Below are 16,603 nucleotides of genomic sequence, written 5' to 3'. Positions count from 1 at the left end.
ATATATATATATATATATATATATATATATATATATATATATATATACACATATATATATGAGGGTATATGGGCAGATGAATACTTATGTGAATGTGTGTATATATGTTTACAGGTATACATACATAGAGGGCACAGGACCAATTTAACAGGAAAGGACGATACTTAAAAGGTGAAATTAAGAGGTGAGAGAGAAATATAATGAGAAGAGATGGGGAGAGACAGAATGGGGTAAACTATCTCATATAGAAGAGGCAAGGGAAAATGGTTACAATGGAGGGGAAGAATAGGAAGGCAAAAGGGAATGGGTCAACCTTATTCCCATTGAATTTGGCTTGAGGAGGGAATGAAATACACACTAAATAGGGTATGTCATCCTCCAGGAGAGTAGAGGGGAAAGGGGATGAGAGGGGGATGATGAAAGAGAGGGCAGGCTGGGGGGGAGGGAAGTTGGAAGCACCCACTTTTGAAAAGGAATGGAATCAAAGTAGAGAATAGAACAAGTGGGAGGTGGGATAGGAGAGAGGGAAATATAGTCAGTCTTTTACAATATATCTACTATGTTATTGTTTTGCATTAGCCACACATGTACAACCTATACTGAACTGCTTATCTTCCTAGTAAGGGTGGGTGACAAGGGAGGAATGGAATGAATCTGGAATTCAAAGTTTTAAAATTAAATACTCAAATATATATACATATATACACTATTATTAATATTATTTTACATGCAATTGGGAAATAAGATATACAGGCACTGGGGCATAGAGATCCACTGGAAAAGTCGAAAGGGGTATGGGAGAAAATATAGGAGAGAGAAGATTGCAGGAGGTGATATCCTGTGGGACTGCTATTTTGGGGCAGTGGGTATAGAGGAAAAACGGGGAGAAAATTTGTAACTGAAAATCTGGCAGAAATGAATGATATAAATCAGAAGTTAATAAAGCATCTGAAAAAAAATAAACTCTTCCTTTATACACCTATCTGACAGGCATATTTTTCCATGCTCCCCTAATTTACCTATGATATCAGTCTTTATGCCTAAATCATTTATCCATTTTGATATGTTTTTTGCATATAGGGTGAAATGTTGGTCTATCTCTAGTTTCTGTCAAACTACAGTTTTCCCAAGAATTCTTGTCAAACATTAAGTTCTTGTTTATCAAATATTAGATTACTATGGTCATTTTTTACTGTGTATTAGGTACCTAATCTATTCCATTGATCCAATAATCTATTTCTTAGCCAGTACCAGATTGTTTTGATGATTATAGCTTTGTAACATACTTTGAAATATAGAACTGCTAGGTTATCTTTCTTTACTTTTTTTTTCATTGATTTCCTTGATGTTCCTGACCTTTTGTTCTTTCAGACGAATTTATTATTTTTTTCTAGCACTATAAAATAATTCTTAGTAGTTTAGCATGGCACATTGGAATTTTTAAGGGTTAGAGAGATGATAAAATGAATGATGTAGCAGAGAAAATTTGTCCCTATAAATTTACTCCATAATATTACATATCAATGACTAGCCTAGCTTACAAAAAACATTTATCTGGTACTATACAAATAAAGATTAATATCTTGACTAGCATGGAGTTTGACTAAGGTTATTCTTCCCTGAGATAAACAGATTCTTTCATGAGTACATGGCCCAGAGAATGAGTTAGTAATAAATTATAATCATATCAGGTTTTCTTAACTGTGATATTGTACTTCTTGTTGCTTCTTTTGCTATTATAAGGTTAGGGAAAACACCCCAAAAGGTTATTATTTTTACAATGACTATAGCTTCAAATACTATATGCTCGAAGAATCCCAATTTGTTTTCTATTACTTAGATAGACAGTAAGTCAACAAGCATGTATCAAGTGTTTATAACATTCCCGGAACTATACTAAGTGTAGAGAACATGAGGAAAGAAAACAAAACACCTCTTCCATTATGGAAGGTACACCATAATGGGGAAAACAGCACGTAGGTATGTAAAAGATTTATACAAAGTAGAGAAAAGGCCATCTGAAAAGGGAGGCATTAGTAGCTAAGGGAACCAAGAAGGGCCTCTTCTAGAAGGTGGCCGCTGAGCTAAGTCTTGAAGGAAGCTGGGGTTTCTAAGAGAGAGAGGGAAAGGGGAAGAATATTCCAGACATAGGAACAGCCAGCACAAAGCCAAAGAGACTGGAGATAGTGTTCTGTTCAAGGAACCATAAGGCCAGTGTTGCTGGATCATAGAGTACATGGGGGGTAGTAAAGTGTAAAAAGACTAGAAAGGTGGGAAAGGATCAGATTATAACTAGTTTTCGATGCCAAACAGAACAGTTTATATTTGATCCTGGAGTTAATGGGGAACCACTAGAGCTTATTACTGAGTAGCGGGGGGACACGGTTTGATTTACATTTTAGAAAATCACTTTGGCCATGAGGGAAATGCAGACTGAAATGAGGAGAAACCTGAGGCAGAAACTAGTTAGAGAACATTGCAATAGTCTGGACAAGAGGTGACGAGGGCCTGAACTAGGGTTGTGGTCATCAGAATGGAAAGATGTTGTACAGAAAGAAACAACAAGATTTGGCAAGAAATTTGCTATGGGGAGACAGTGAAAGTACAGACCAAGCACTGAACAGTCACAAAAAATGTTAAATTGGGTATATCATCACCATTTATTGAACACTAGTAAACAGAGACAGCACTGAAGAAAAAAGAAAATGCCCTCTACTAAGGGTTTGTGGTTCTAAAATGGCTTCTCCAACTTATGTCATGTGATCTTAAGGGAGTCACTGAGCCTCTGTTTCCTTATCTGTAAAAGTGGAATAATAATACCTGCTCTGCCTTCCTCCTAAGTGTACTATGAGGATTGCATGAGATAATGACTGTAAAAGTGTTTAATAAATAATGAAGAACTATATAAATATGATATGTTGTTTTTACTTAAAGAAAACAAGGAGAGAGCTGACCAAGTTCCACACAGCCCTCCACCATACCTCTTTGCTGTGTATGCTGTATCACTTACACTCGCTGACTACAATTTTGCACACCTCTCACTTTAACTGGTGACAACACGTTCCGCGGCTTTGCTGAAAAACAAGGCTGATGAGGGAAATCTGGATTCGTCAGAGTTACCTTCACCATTTCTCTGTACTTCTCTTTGAGCTCCTGGTAAACCTGGCTGTATTTCCTGAGTGGAATAAGGGACAGAGTGCTTGTAAATCCATTCTTCTTATTCTCCACAGACCATCTGGCCAATCTGGACAGCAAATCTTTTCCAAGCCAGGAAGACTTGGGGTATATGATTCCATCTGAATCCCATCTTTCTGGAGAGAACGCTACTATGGATAAGCACCTTTAAAAAAGAAAGGAAAGAAACGACAGCAAATAAGCAGGGTTACCTCGAGAGCACGTTCTAGGATTACAGAATTACTTCCACAAAAGGGGAAACCAGAAACCATGGTGACATTACATCTTGCCACAAATAGGAAAATGATTTGGATCCTGGACACATATTTTCTCTCTGAAGCCCTGCCCAATCTGGTACCTCACCTCCTATCACTTCTTACACTTACACCAAACTGGAGCATTCTATGGAGCCCATCAGATACACACATTCCTCAGACCTCCACACCTTTGCTTTCACTAATTCCCAAAGCTTGGAAATGTTTCTCCTTTCCACTTTGCACCTGTCAAATTTCTACCTGTCTTTTAAGGGTTAATTCAAATACCAGATCCTTCCTCAGACTTTACAGAGCCATTTATTTTCTAACTTTCTAATACACTGACTATGTTAATACAATGTATAAAAATTATTTGTATTGGTCTTATTTTGCCAATTGCCTGAAAGCCCCAGGAAGCAGGGACAGCAGCTTATATAAATGTTATACAGTCCTCTTGATAAAGCAACAGTCAGTGCTTAATAAATACTCTATTTAAATCTAATAAAGGAAAACACACAAAAAAGCAGAATGCATTCTCCTTTGGGATTCTGTGCCAATTTGTTTCTTATAATACTATTAATTTTGTCTTCTTTAATGGACGTTCTTATGACATTACCCAACTTGACCAGCCTCTAAAATAATATAAAGTTATACCTAATCCTTCAATTTTTTTTGGTCTATGCATATCTTACAGGAGAGCCCATGGAGGCTAACGTCACCAATATAAGACAGCTCCTGTACAATACCTCAAGATGACTGGAAGCTCAGTCTGCTGACCTGAAAGTGTCAATGTCTGATGTACAAAGATATTAAAATGTCAAGTTCCAGATTGCTTGTTCCATCTCTGAGCACAAATGAATAAAATTTCTTAAGTACTTAAAAAAAAGTGTCATATGTATGGGTGTACTCATTCCATTATTAAGCAAAAAAAATCCCACCTCACCTTAACAAGTAATCTTCATAAGTTGCTGTCATTAATATATGTGTGTAGAGATCTCTATCAATATCTATACCTGAATAGGTGTAAAGATGTACATATATTAGATATAGATATAAATACATGTACACACTATAAACTATATACACACACATATGTGTGTGCCTGTGTTTGTGTGTGTCTTAAATTTCTGAACTTAGCTTGACTCAACCTGGGTCAACATAAACAAGAGTCTGCTGACTGGCATTTAAAGCCTCCCCAGTTCTGTAAGCTCTATAAGAATTTATATTTGACTATTAAAAGTCCTTTAAAGTCCAAGGTCAACTTCACATTATAATAAGGCATTAGAGGAATACTTTACTATAGGCTTCACAAGACACACTTTGCTTGTAAGACAGCCTTACTACATTCCCTTAGACTCAGGTCAAATAAGGGCCAATATGAACAGCCATCCATAAAAGAGTTCTCAAAGTCACTCAAGGCAGTCCCAAAAGAGGAGTTTCAAAAAATGTTTTGAACAGTGACATAATGACAACAAAGATGGACAATAAATTAAACGTACTGCTTCCCAAAGATGACAACATTCATTTAGATATGTAAATCTGAAATTCTCCATGACTCAGTTTTGCTCTGTGTTAAAAATGTTCTCACACGATCACAGAAAAAGGAAAATGACTTATACGAACAAAAATATTTACAGCAGCTCTTTTTGTGGTTGCAAAAAATTCAGAAACTGAAAGGGATGCTCATCAATTGGAGAACTGCTGAATAAGTTGTGGTCTATGATTGTGATGGAAATCTATTATGCTATAAGAAATAAGCAGGATGGTGTCAGAAAAGCGTGGTAAGATTTATATGAACTGATGCAAATTGAAGTGAGCAGAATCAGAACACTATACACAGATATAGTAATATTGCAGTGATGGTCAACTGTGACGAACTTAGCTACCCTAATCAATATAGCGATCTAATACAATTTGGAAGGACCCATAATGAAAATGTCATTTAGCTCTAGAGAGAGAACTTTGAACTCCGAGTGTAGCCTGAAGCATGCTTTTTTCGCCTTTCTATTTTTGTGAGATGGGTAATATGAACTATCTTTTACATGACTTCACATGTATAAGTGGTATCATATTGCTGCCTTCTCAATGGGTTGGGGAGGAGCTGAAGGGAGGTAGGAAATTTAGAACTTAAGTTTAAAAATGTATATTAATAAATAAAAGAATAAATAATTTTGAAAGAAACAACATCTTCACACAAATATATTCTATGTACTGTTGAAATAATGGACCAAATACATAATCAGAAGCTCTTGAGGCAAATTTAGAGTTTATAAAAAAATAAACAAAACACAAAATATATCACACTTAACTAAAAAAAAAAAAAAAGAAAATCTATGCCAATACCATCAATGTTCTTTCCAAGGTAATATTCCAAAGAGATAGATATAAACTTGACCAATTATACTATCAACATCACAATGTTCTTAGAAGAAAATAAGAAGCCTGAAAAGGCTACTGATTAAATACCAAGTCTGCCCTAGGATATTACAAAAGGCCACATTGGTAAAGCATAATGAAAAGTTATCAACAAATTTCAGCACACGAACTGTTTATTATCAATTCAACAGATGAATGAATTAATGAGTAAGCATTTACTAAGCAACTCTTATGTGTTCAGCACTAAACTAGGCACTTGGGGTACAAATATAAAAATAAGTATATCCTTGCCCTCGATGAGTTTATATTCTAGAAGGGAAAATAACATGAGTAGGGGAGCGCTTACTAGCAAAGCAAGTCTTGAGGTTTCTGGATTCACATGCCCACTACCCCAGTTAAGATCCTCATTACCTTTTGCCCAGACTGTTACAATAACCTCTTATTTGGTCATCCTGCTTCTGATCTCTCCTTTTTTCTCCACACTGCTGCAAAAATAATATTCCTAAGGCATAGGCATGGCCAAGTCATTCCCCTTCTCAAACTGAATTTTTAGCACTAGACAGCATTATATGGGTTACACAAAGATATATCATAAGAAGACTAGGCCCATGTCCTTAAGAATTTCCCTTAGGGAAACAAAACTTTTAACACATGATTCATTTTTTTTAAGTGATTTGGGTTTTCATTGTTTTTGTTGTTTGCTTGTTTGTTTTGGAAATTGGGCACTCTTTCTTATTCAGGTTAATAGCCACTCTTGGGGCCAATCCTACAGACTGGCTGAACTTGCTCCATTTTTCTAACTCCAGTTTAACTCACCTTAGGCAACTTATTGACCCTCCATCCCTGGGGGTTTACCATTTTTCCTGGACTTCCAGACTTAGTGCAGACACTCCACAGGATCTAACTTATTGCTGCAAAGAACCCCTGAGTTCCTGCAATGGTCCAGCCCCAGCCACCTCAGAAGCAGAGACTATAGGCATGCGTCACCAAGCCCAGCTGTCACTTGGCTTTAATTAAGTGGTACAGAGACAACATGATAAAGTAGATAAAAATTAAAGCCTTGAAATCAGAAATATCTGGGTTCAGGTCTAAAACTGAACTATGTGACAAAGGGCAAATTACTAAACTTTTCAGAGATTCTATCAACTCTCTAAGCTTATGATTTGCTGGTGAATTGCCAATCTACATTGCTACAAGTTTCTATACCAAGAGTTCTATGTGCCCCAAACCACAGATCTAGTCCAAAAGAAAAAAATTAATTGATAGTAAGTTCTAGGTACAATAGGATTGCAAATGTTTGAATAATAGTATGACGAATACTTTACCCATATTATAGCATGTATCTAAGGAGAGATATACTTAGACAAATAATAAAGGTAAGGTTCATGGAATGTTCAAAGCAATAGATAGAGTCGCATCTGTCTCTATCTCTGGATCATGAAGTTACATAAAGAAAAGAAATAGTCAAAACAAAACAGAAAAAGTGAATTTTTCTAGAGGATCTTACCATTCTTCATCTTTGTTATGTCTAAGTTGAATTTGATAGATATTGCTTTTCTTAACTTTTAAATGTTGTTCTCCTTCCAGTGGTAAAAAGGTTACAGTTCCATTGAAGACATCTGGGGTAAAGAATTGGAGAATGGTGTGAGTATTCAAAACATCTTACATGTACTCCATCAGAAAGAGTACAAACAAAAAACATATCTCATCCTCAACAACGTATATGAAATCTTTGCATGAGTTTCTGATTAGGGTTTCATTTCCAAAATATATATGGAAAATATATAAGAATATATTATAAACATATAAGAAATACATAACGAAAAAAAACATTTCTCAAATGATCAAAGGATAAAAAAAGCAATTTTCAAAAGGCATCAATATCCATATGAAAAAAGTGTTCCAAATACATAAAAATGCAAATTAAAGCACTTATACCTATCAGGCTGAAAAAATGACTGCCCTCCCCCCAATAGGCTCATTAACATAGTTGGTTGAAGATGTGAATTAATAGAACCATCCTGGAGAGCAATATGTAACTATGTCCCAAAAGACACTAAGCTATAGTATGACCTGTGACCTAGCAATATCACACTGCCCCAGATTGAAAAAGGAATAAAGGATCTACATGTACAAAAATATTAATAGTAGATCTTTTTGTAATTTCCAAAGAACTGGAAACTAACCAGTAAGCAAATCACGGCAGATAAGCAAAATGGAATGCTATTTTGCCATAATAAATGAAAGGGATGGGTTCAGAGAAATACTAAACTATGCTACTTCCTGACAGACAGGTGATAGATTTAAGATGCAGAGGTTTTGGACATGGACATGTAGGAATTTGTTTTGTTAGACTATTATATATTCATTACTAAGATTATGGTTTTTTCCCCCTTTCAATGGGGACAGGGAAGAGATAAATGCCTGTTAATTGCAAAATGAAAATTTTTGAATGAAATTTTATGAAATTTTAAATGAAAGCATTTTTTAAACAAAATATCTGGAATAATCATACATTTATTTAACAAACATTTATTAAGCAACTACTATAAATTATAAAGACAGAGTGCCAAGTTCTGAACAAGAGTCCCTCAAGAGGACTTAAAAATCTAATTGGGGAGATAATGCATAAACATAAACAGGTAAAGATAAACAGAGTCCCTAGATATTATTGAAACCTGGGCTCCACATTACTAATTTACTTGCTTTACTTCTTTGGGCCTCCTCTGAAAGTTGAAGGCTTACCCAAATAATCTCTGGACATCCCTTCTAAGTTCTAAAATTCTAGAACTGTATTATGTTTTTTCATGCTATTAAAGCAAAGTGGTCACAATAAGTCTTAAGAGTTTATATCCTATGCTCCCTATACTAAATTGAATTACCTTAAAAAGATAAAATTTTATAAACGCAAAGTACAAAACCACCCACAGGAATATTCCTGTGAAGCAAAATAACATCATCCTATGCCTTTCTATCACAGGAAAATGTCTATTTTCCAAAATCACTTCCCCCTGCTCCCCCAAAACAATACTCAAAAAAAGAATTTAATTTTTGGTAAAATAAAACAAATAATGACAAGATTATTTTCAAAGACTTTCATCAGAAGAAGGCAAGATTGGTGGAAAGGGCAACAGACTACGAAAATTCCTGGGGTTCTAGTTCTGCCTGCACCATTTATTAGGCAGAAGACCTTCAGGCAGCAAACAGCTTTAAGCTCTTTATTTTAAAAAGGGGGTATCATTTTCTTCCCTGCCACCTTTATAGGATTATTTTGGAGATGATCTGGATGAGATGATCTATGACAGAATCTTCTGAGAACTATGTATCCATAAATTAGGTTATTTGACCTGTATCAATTCTGAAATAGCATTCTTTCAGACACGAAATCAATGTTGAATTTTGGGTCATATAGTTGATTCACAAAGTTTTACTAACTATATATCTGTAGAAATTAAGACATCTTCCTTTGCATCTGTAAGCAAAGCTGGTTTTCATCTCTTGGTAGGAAGAATAGGCAAAACCTCAGCAGTTTAATAAATCAGAAAATAGGAGGAGTCCAGAATTGAATATAATTTAACATAGTGAACACTACCAGCTTTTTCACTTCCTACCACACTAGTTAAGTTCTGGGTCATTCCAGGGCATCTATGTTGTGGTTCTGGTTGACCCAAGTTGGATAAAGGCTCAGGGCTAATCCTCCAGGACCTTCTCTCTGCCTCAAAGTATATCTCTGAGACATGCCTAGAAATAGAGGTTTTCAAAGTATTGGGATGCACAGGAAACAGGTCATTTTTATATGACAACTCACAGACATCTAAGGCTAGGTAAAAACACATTAAGTGTTGTGACTATATAACTGCACTATGTCTGAATGTTCAAACATTAGGCAGACACATTTATTCTTTAACAAGCTAATTTTTATGTGTTATTAAAATTTTAATTATTAAATCCCATTGATTGGAGAGGCAGTGTGGCATAATGGATACATTCCTTTTTGGAGGCAGGAAGACCTGGTTTCAAATCCCACATCTGATGCAAGTTGGCCATGTGAACCTAAGTTCTCTCAATTCTCTAGACAACTCTCTAAGACCAACCCCTGGTATTCCATTTCCATAATTTTCCAGCCCCCTTTTTCTATTACAACTTAAATATCCCATACCTTATATTCTAAAAAATGAATCTGATAGTTTAATATTAACGTGTTATTCTTTTAAGTAACATGTGCCTTTTTGGGAATTGTATTTCCCTATCTGGCCAGGCTCAAAGTGCCTATCATGGATCCAATCGCAATGCTGCTTGGCACAGAAAATTTGACCTGCTTCCCCAACCCGGACAGTCAACTCTCCTTAAGCATCCTGATCCCACCTTCCTCCGCCCTCCACCCTCCCCCACAAGGGGCTCACCATATTATTGGTAGACAGTGTGAAAAACCTATCAATTTCAGTCCTACTTCAGCTAAATTGCACACAAGCAAACCAGGAGCCTTGGCCTCTACCAGTAGGGATTACAAGTACACCCACACAACTTGTTCATTTTAGCATGGCAATATTGGAAACAAAATTCATAAATACTGAGCAACCATGTTCAACAGTTAAAAAAAGCACTGTGTCAGCTACTAGAGACAGTAATCTAAAACAAGTCATAATCCTTGCCTACCTGGAGCCAGTGCTCTAAACAAACTCTAAAATTCAAGTATCTATCTCTTTGCATGAGTATTCCTTTCACAGATGCAGACTATAGGCACAGTTGGTAAGAAACTAAAGGAAATAATACATTTTAATTACTTTACAATTCCATATTTAAACCATACAGTGGAAGTTAATTTTGCTATGATAGGCTTTGGGAAAGGTCCAACACAAAGTCTGCTTCCCCATCTGTAAAATGAAGCCCCTTCTAGCTCAAGATCTCTCAGCAGATACAAATACTTTCAATGTATGGATTCCAGAAGGGACCTAAAGGAAAGAATATAGGTGACTTCTTAAGAACTAAATCTCACTATATCTTAAGTAAGGAGAGAGATTGCTTGAGTAACTATTTTTGTACAGCTATAGCCTTTTCATAGATAAGGACATTAGAAGTTAAGACATTCTGTAGTATACAGTATATTGTGAAAATTGTTAGATTGTTTGACCCCATTTGGGATTTTCTTGGCGATGATATTGGAGGAGTTTGCCATTTCCTTCTTCAGCTCATTTTACAGAAAAGGAACTGAGGAAAAGAAGGTTAAGTGACTTGCCCAAGATCACACAGTTACTAAGTTTCTGAGAGTGGATTTGAATGTAGATCTTCCTAACTCCAGGCCCAGCGCACTATCCACTGGGATATACCTAGCTGTACTCAAAAAAAGGTGGGAAAAACATCAAAAGTATGTAACTACACTTAATGGAATTAGCTCAATATAGTTCTTGGAAACTTAATGTATTTCTCTTGGTAACAGGTCTAAATAAATTAAATGGAACAAGGTTACCTGGCTCTTAAAAAAAAATCTTATCTTCCAGACTGAGCCTGTCTTCTATCTCCCTAAATGTCCAATAGCACTTTGTACAAAGTAGATGCTTAATATCTGGTGATCTGTTCAAACTGATTTTGAAGGGACTTCCTATTACCAAAAAGAAAAAGTATACAACAATTTGCCTAAAAAGATATATCAAATTAATAAAATATTGTGCAGCATTTTTGATGATCCCAGGCTGCTTCCAATCCCCAAAGCTATACTTTATGGTTAAACTTTTAAGTCCTTACTTTGTATTAGGCACTATGCAAAACCATGACACTCTCCCACACAGTGATCCTAAACTACAAAGCAAGAAACAGCTTTCACTGGTCACAGGAATTTCCTGAGTTCAAATTACAATTGAAATTATAGGTTGCATCCAAAAAGAAATTCTCCCATTGATGCTACACATTTAATAATCAAATTGTGGATAACTCAAAATGCATTAGAGATTAACTTAGGTAAATAAAACTATAGTATTCCAATGATGACTTGCACAAAAATTATATAAATCCCATCATTAAGTATGTGGGTGACCAGAAAAGGAGGCATGTCAGTGTGAACAAATGTAACCATTCATGAAATATTAAATGAGTCTGAGGGAAGTCTCTATTGAAATCCTCTGTAGAAATTTATACTCCACGTACAAGAATTGCACAAGTTAGGAAAGTATGAACAGATTTCTTAATCCTTACCAGTACAGGTGGTACCCACAGAGATGAGATCAGAGATAACAGTCTCAAATGGAATACCAGAATCAGACATACCTCCATTAAAAAAAGAAAATAGAAATCTGTCATCAGTATTTTCGCCTCCTCTTAGAAAGTTGGATATAGTAAACACTATGTCTAGGAGTATTTTCTATAGTAACATTTTTTTTTAATTTTGTTTATTTTTAGTTTACATCATTCACTTTCACAAGATTTTGAGTTACAAATTTTCTCCCCGTCTTTCCCCTACCCACCACCTCAGAACAGTGATCTCACTGTATACCCCCTCCCCCAATATGCTCTCTCCTATATCTTCCCCCATTCTCCCTCTGACTTTCTGGTAGGTCAAGATGGATCTCCATACCCCAGAGCCAGTATATTTTATTTCCCAGTGTAAAAATTGATAATATTTTTTTAAATATATGATTTTAAAACTTTCAATTCCAGATTCTTTCCCTTCGTCCCTCATCACCCACCCTTACTGGGAAGATAAGCAATTCAATATAAGTTGTACAGGTGTAGTTACACAAAATATTTCCATTGTGGATATATTGTGAAAGAATGACTATTGGGGCGGCCAGGTGATTCAGCAAGTAAGAGCATCAGCTCCAGTGTCAGGATGACCTGGGATCAAATCTGGGCTCAGATACTTAGCACCACACCCAGAAATAACTGGCTGTGTAACCTTGAGCAAGTTACTTAACCCCGATTGCTTAAAAAAAAAAAATACTATTTCCCTCCCTCCTATCCCACCCACTTTTTCTATTCTCTACTTTGATCCTGTCCCTTTTCAAAGGTGTGCTTCTAACTACCCTCCCCTCCATCAGCCCGCCTGTTATCCCCTTCCCCCCTACTCTCCTGTAGGGCAAGATACCCAATTTAATGTGTATGTCATTCCCTCCCTAAGCCAAATTCAGTGAGAGTAAGTTTGACTCATTCCCTTTTACCTTCCTGTTCTTCCCCGCCATTGTAAATTATCCCTTGACTCTTCTATATGAGATAGTATACCCCATTCTGTCTCTCCCCATCTCCTCATTATATTCCTCTCTCACCTCTTAATTTCACCTTTTAAGTATCATCCCTTCCTATTCAATTGGTCCTATGCCCTCTATGTATACCTATACACATATATACACACTCACATATGTATTCATACACCCATATAACTTCCTATATAGACATATATGTATATATACATATATATTCCCTTCAACTATTCTCATACTGAAAAAAGTTTCTTAGGTTACAATTATCATTTTTCCATGTAGGCATATAAATAGTTCAACTTTGATAAGTTCCTTATGAATTCTTTTCCCCATTTACCTTCTCATGCTTCTTGTATTTGAATGTCAAATTTTCTATTCAACTCTGCCTTTTTCATCAAGAATGCTTAAAAGTCCGCTATTTCATTGAATGATCATATTTTCCCCTGAAACATTATACTCAGTTTTGCTGGGTAGGTGATTCTTGGTTTTAATCCTAGCTCCTTTGATCTCCAGAATATCACAATCCAAACCCTTTTATCCCTTAATGCAGAAGCTGCTAGATCCTGTGCTATCCTAATTCTGTTTCCACAATATTTAAATTGTTTCTTTTTGGCTGCTTGTAATATTTTCTCCTTGATCTGAGAACTCCAAAGCCTAGCTATAATATTCCTAGTTTTCTTTTTGGGATCTTTTTCAAGAGGTTATCAGTGAATTCTTTCAAATTCTATTTTGCCCTCTGGTTCTAAAATATCAGGGCAATTTTCCTCGAGAACTTCTTGAAGGATGATTTCTAGGTTCTTTTTTTGATCATGGATTTCAGGTAGTCCAATAATTTTTAAATTATCTCTCCTGGATCTATTTTCCAGGTCAGTGGTTTTTCCAATGAGATATTTCACATTGCCTTCTATTTTTTCATTTGTTTGCATCTGTTTCATAATATCTTGATTTCTCATAAAGTCATTAGTTTCCATTTCCTTCAATCTAATTCTGAAGGAATTACACTCTTTAGTGAGCTTTTGAAATTCTTTTTCCATCTGGCAAATTTGGCTTTTTAAGGCATTCTTCTCATTGGCTTTTTGGGCCTCTTTTGCCATTTGAGTTAATCTATTTTTTAAGGTGTTATTTTCTTCAGTCAGGTTGTTGGCTGTCTTTTCATGATTTTCTTGCATCATTCTCATTTCTCTTCCCAATTTCTCCTCCACTTCTCTTGATTTTCAAAACCCTTCTTGAGCTCCTCCATGGCCTGTAATCAATTCATATTTTTCTTCGAAGATTTTGGTGCAGGAGTTCTGACTGTTTTCTGCCTCCTGTTTCATGCTTTGACCTTTTTTGTCCCCAAAAAAGGAATCTAAAGTTGGATTGCTGTGCTTGCTTTGCTTCCTCATGTTGCCACTCAATTACTTGACTTTTGAGCTCTGTCACAGTAGAACTCTGCTTCCGGAGGGGAGAGCTTTGTCAGAAATTGCAGCTGCCAGAGCTATTAGGAGGGCGCCATCTCTACAGACCCCACACACTCTGGCTCACCTCAGAACCACCACCCAATACCACAATCCAGATCCAGACAGGTTAAAGCAAGAGTGATTACCCTCTGAATGGTCACTTGGCCCCCCTACAATCTACAGGCCGGGAGCTCTGAAGCAGCCACATGGAGGTGGCTGCACGGATGCCACGCCTCAGCCGCTTTTCACTCTGGGGGCGCAGAGACCAGACCACACCTCCATCCCCCCCAGTTCTAACAGAGTTCTACACTAATTTTTTACTTTGTCTTTGGCATTTATGGGTTGACATTTCAGGAAACCACCACAGCTGCTGGTGATCCACTCTCCTGAGGTCTGCACCAGCCACTTCTGGTCGGGGGCCACCCTGGGGCTAAAACTTTGGGGGTGGGGGGAAGAGGCTCTGTTCTCCGTGGTGCCACAATGGCCCTTCCTGCCAGCCTGACTTCAGCAGAAGAGTTGTTTCTCTCTGTCACTTTATGGGTTCTGCAGCTCTAAAATTTATTTAGAGTCTTATTTTATAGGTATTTGAGGTGGTTATGGGGGGAGCTCCCGGAGTTTTCTTGCTTCTATGTTGCCATCTTGGCTCTGCCCCCCCATAGTAACATCTTTATGCTAATTTGTCTTTACTAGGAAAGCAAAATTAGTTTTCCAGTTAGAGTTGTTCTCATTAGATTAAGAAGAGCAAAGTATGACAAAGTGACTCTGAGGAGAAAATTACTTTGCACTGACATCAAGAATAGGCTTACAGGGGCGGCCAGGTAGCACAGCGAGTAAGAGCACTGGCTCCAGTGTCAGGATGACCTGGAGATCGAATCCCAGGCTCAGACACTTAGCATCCACCCAGAAACACCTGGCCATGTAACCTTGAGCAAGTTACTTAACCCCAATTGCTTAGGGACGACCAGGTGGCTCAGCGAGTAAGAGCACCGGCTCCAGTGTCGGGATGACCTGGATCAAATCCAGGCTTAGATACTTAGCACCACACCCAGAAATAACTGGCTGTGTAACCTTGAGCAAGTTACTTAACCCCAATTGCTTAAAAAAAAAAATAGGCTTACAAAACTTTTTTGCTAATGAAATATGTATGAACATAAAATAAACATCACATCAACTTTGAATCAGTTTATATAAAAATAGAATTTTAGTTACTTTCCACAGTGCAAAATTACGAGACCGAATTTATATGGATCACATTCAATTATAATCTTTTATTATAGGTAAGCATCATTGTCCTTTCAAACAATTCAGATACTCAAAATTCTTCCCATTAACCTCTGATTTACACTTCCAAGGTACAAGGGAACTATAATTTCCATTGCAGATACAGAAAATAAAAAAGCAAATTTATGCAAGGGAGCAAATTAGCATTATTATCAATGTCAAATTTTACTTAATAATGAACCAAATTTAGATAGTAAAATTCTAGGTACTATATAATTTTTAAAAATGAATCAATACTTATGCTAAAAAACAATGTTAATATTTCAAAAATAAATCTCTGCATCTCTTTTTAAGAAACTATAAAAACCAAAATGTTCAAAAATTTTTATCAGAATTTAGATGATTTTACATGGTGAGAAGAGTTATCAAATCAACAAGAATTTAATGACTGCCCACTATTAACAGACACTCCAGCATTTTTTTTTTTACTCTGATTTTAATGGTGTTCATAATGCCCAGGAGGGTACCTCCCTCTGTTTTGCAATTTATAATTTTAAGAGACTTGTCTGGGGCACTGAGAGCTTAAATAACATGCCACCAGTCACACATCCAATGTGTTAAAGGCAAGATTCGAATCCAGGTTTTTCTGACTCCAAGGATAGCTCCTTATCCACTAGACCATGTTGCCAAGAGGCAATATAATGTACAGACAAAAACGGAGCGGTCCCTGCCCTCAAGGAGCTTACACTACAGCCACAGAGATCCCAGATGCACCATCTCTAGTGACTCCTCTTCTTGACCCCTTAAAACCTATATCCTGGCCTTGGCCATATTTTCTTCTCTCTCTCTCAGACATTTCCACCTGGATTTTATACAGGTATCACAAACTCAACATGTAGAAAACTGAATGAGTAATTTTGCCCAGACTTCTACTGGGCTTCTCCTCCCA

General features: G+C 36.6%; 2 protein-coding genes across 3 annotated transcripts in view; one reads left to right on the top strand and one right to left on the bottom strand.

The window, feature by feature from the left end:
* Positions 1–16,603, bottom strand: part of TRMT44 (tRNA methyltransferase 44 homolog) — a 55,295-nt gene that overhangs the window by 36,106 nt on the left and 2,586 nt on the right. For both annotated transcript variants that reach the window (XM_069070580.1, XM_069070576.1), the window contains exons 2-3: positions 7,312–7,423; positions 3,121–3,340 (exon numbers count right to left, since the gene is read on the bottom strand). In XM_069070580.1, coding sequence (XP_068926681.1) covers positions 3,121–3,340; positions 7,312–7,423 — 332 coding nt within the window. The remainder of the gene's footprint in view (positions 1–3,120; positions 3,341–7,311; positions 7,424–16,603) is intronic.
* The window catches only part of ACOX3 (acyl-CoA oxidase 3, pristanoyl), an 85,694-nt gene continuing 71,327 nt past the window's right edge, over positions 2,237–16,603 (top strand). Inside the window, exon 1 of the mRNA XM_069070589.1 lies at positions 2,237–2,242. The gene's annotated coding sequence lies outside the window, so the exon portion shown is untranslated. The remainder of the gene's footprint in view (positions 2,243–16,603) is intronic.

Source organism: Petaurus breviceps, unplaced genomic scaffold, assembly GCF_028583685.1.
Source record: "Petaurus breviceps papuanus isolate PSGF00001 unplaced genomic scaffold, PetGlider_PUasm1.0 140, whole genome shotgun sequence".
Classification (NCBI taxonomy): Eukaryota; Metazoa; Chordata; class Mammalia; order Diprotodontia; family Petauridae; genus Petaurus; species Petaurus breviceps.
This window is presented reverse-complemented; position numbering and strand designations above follow the sequence as displayed.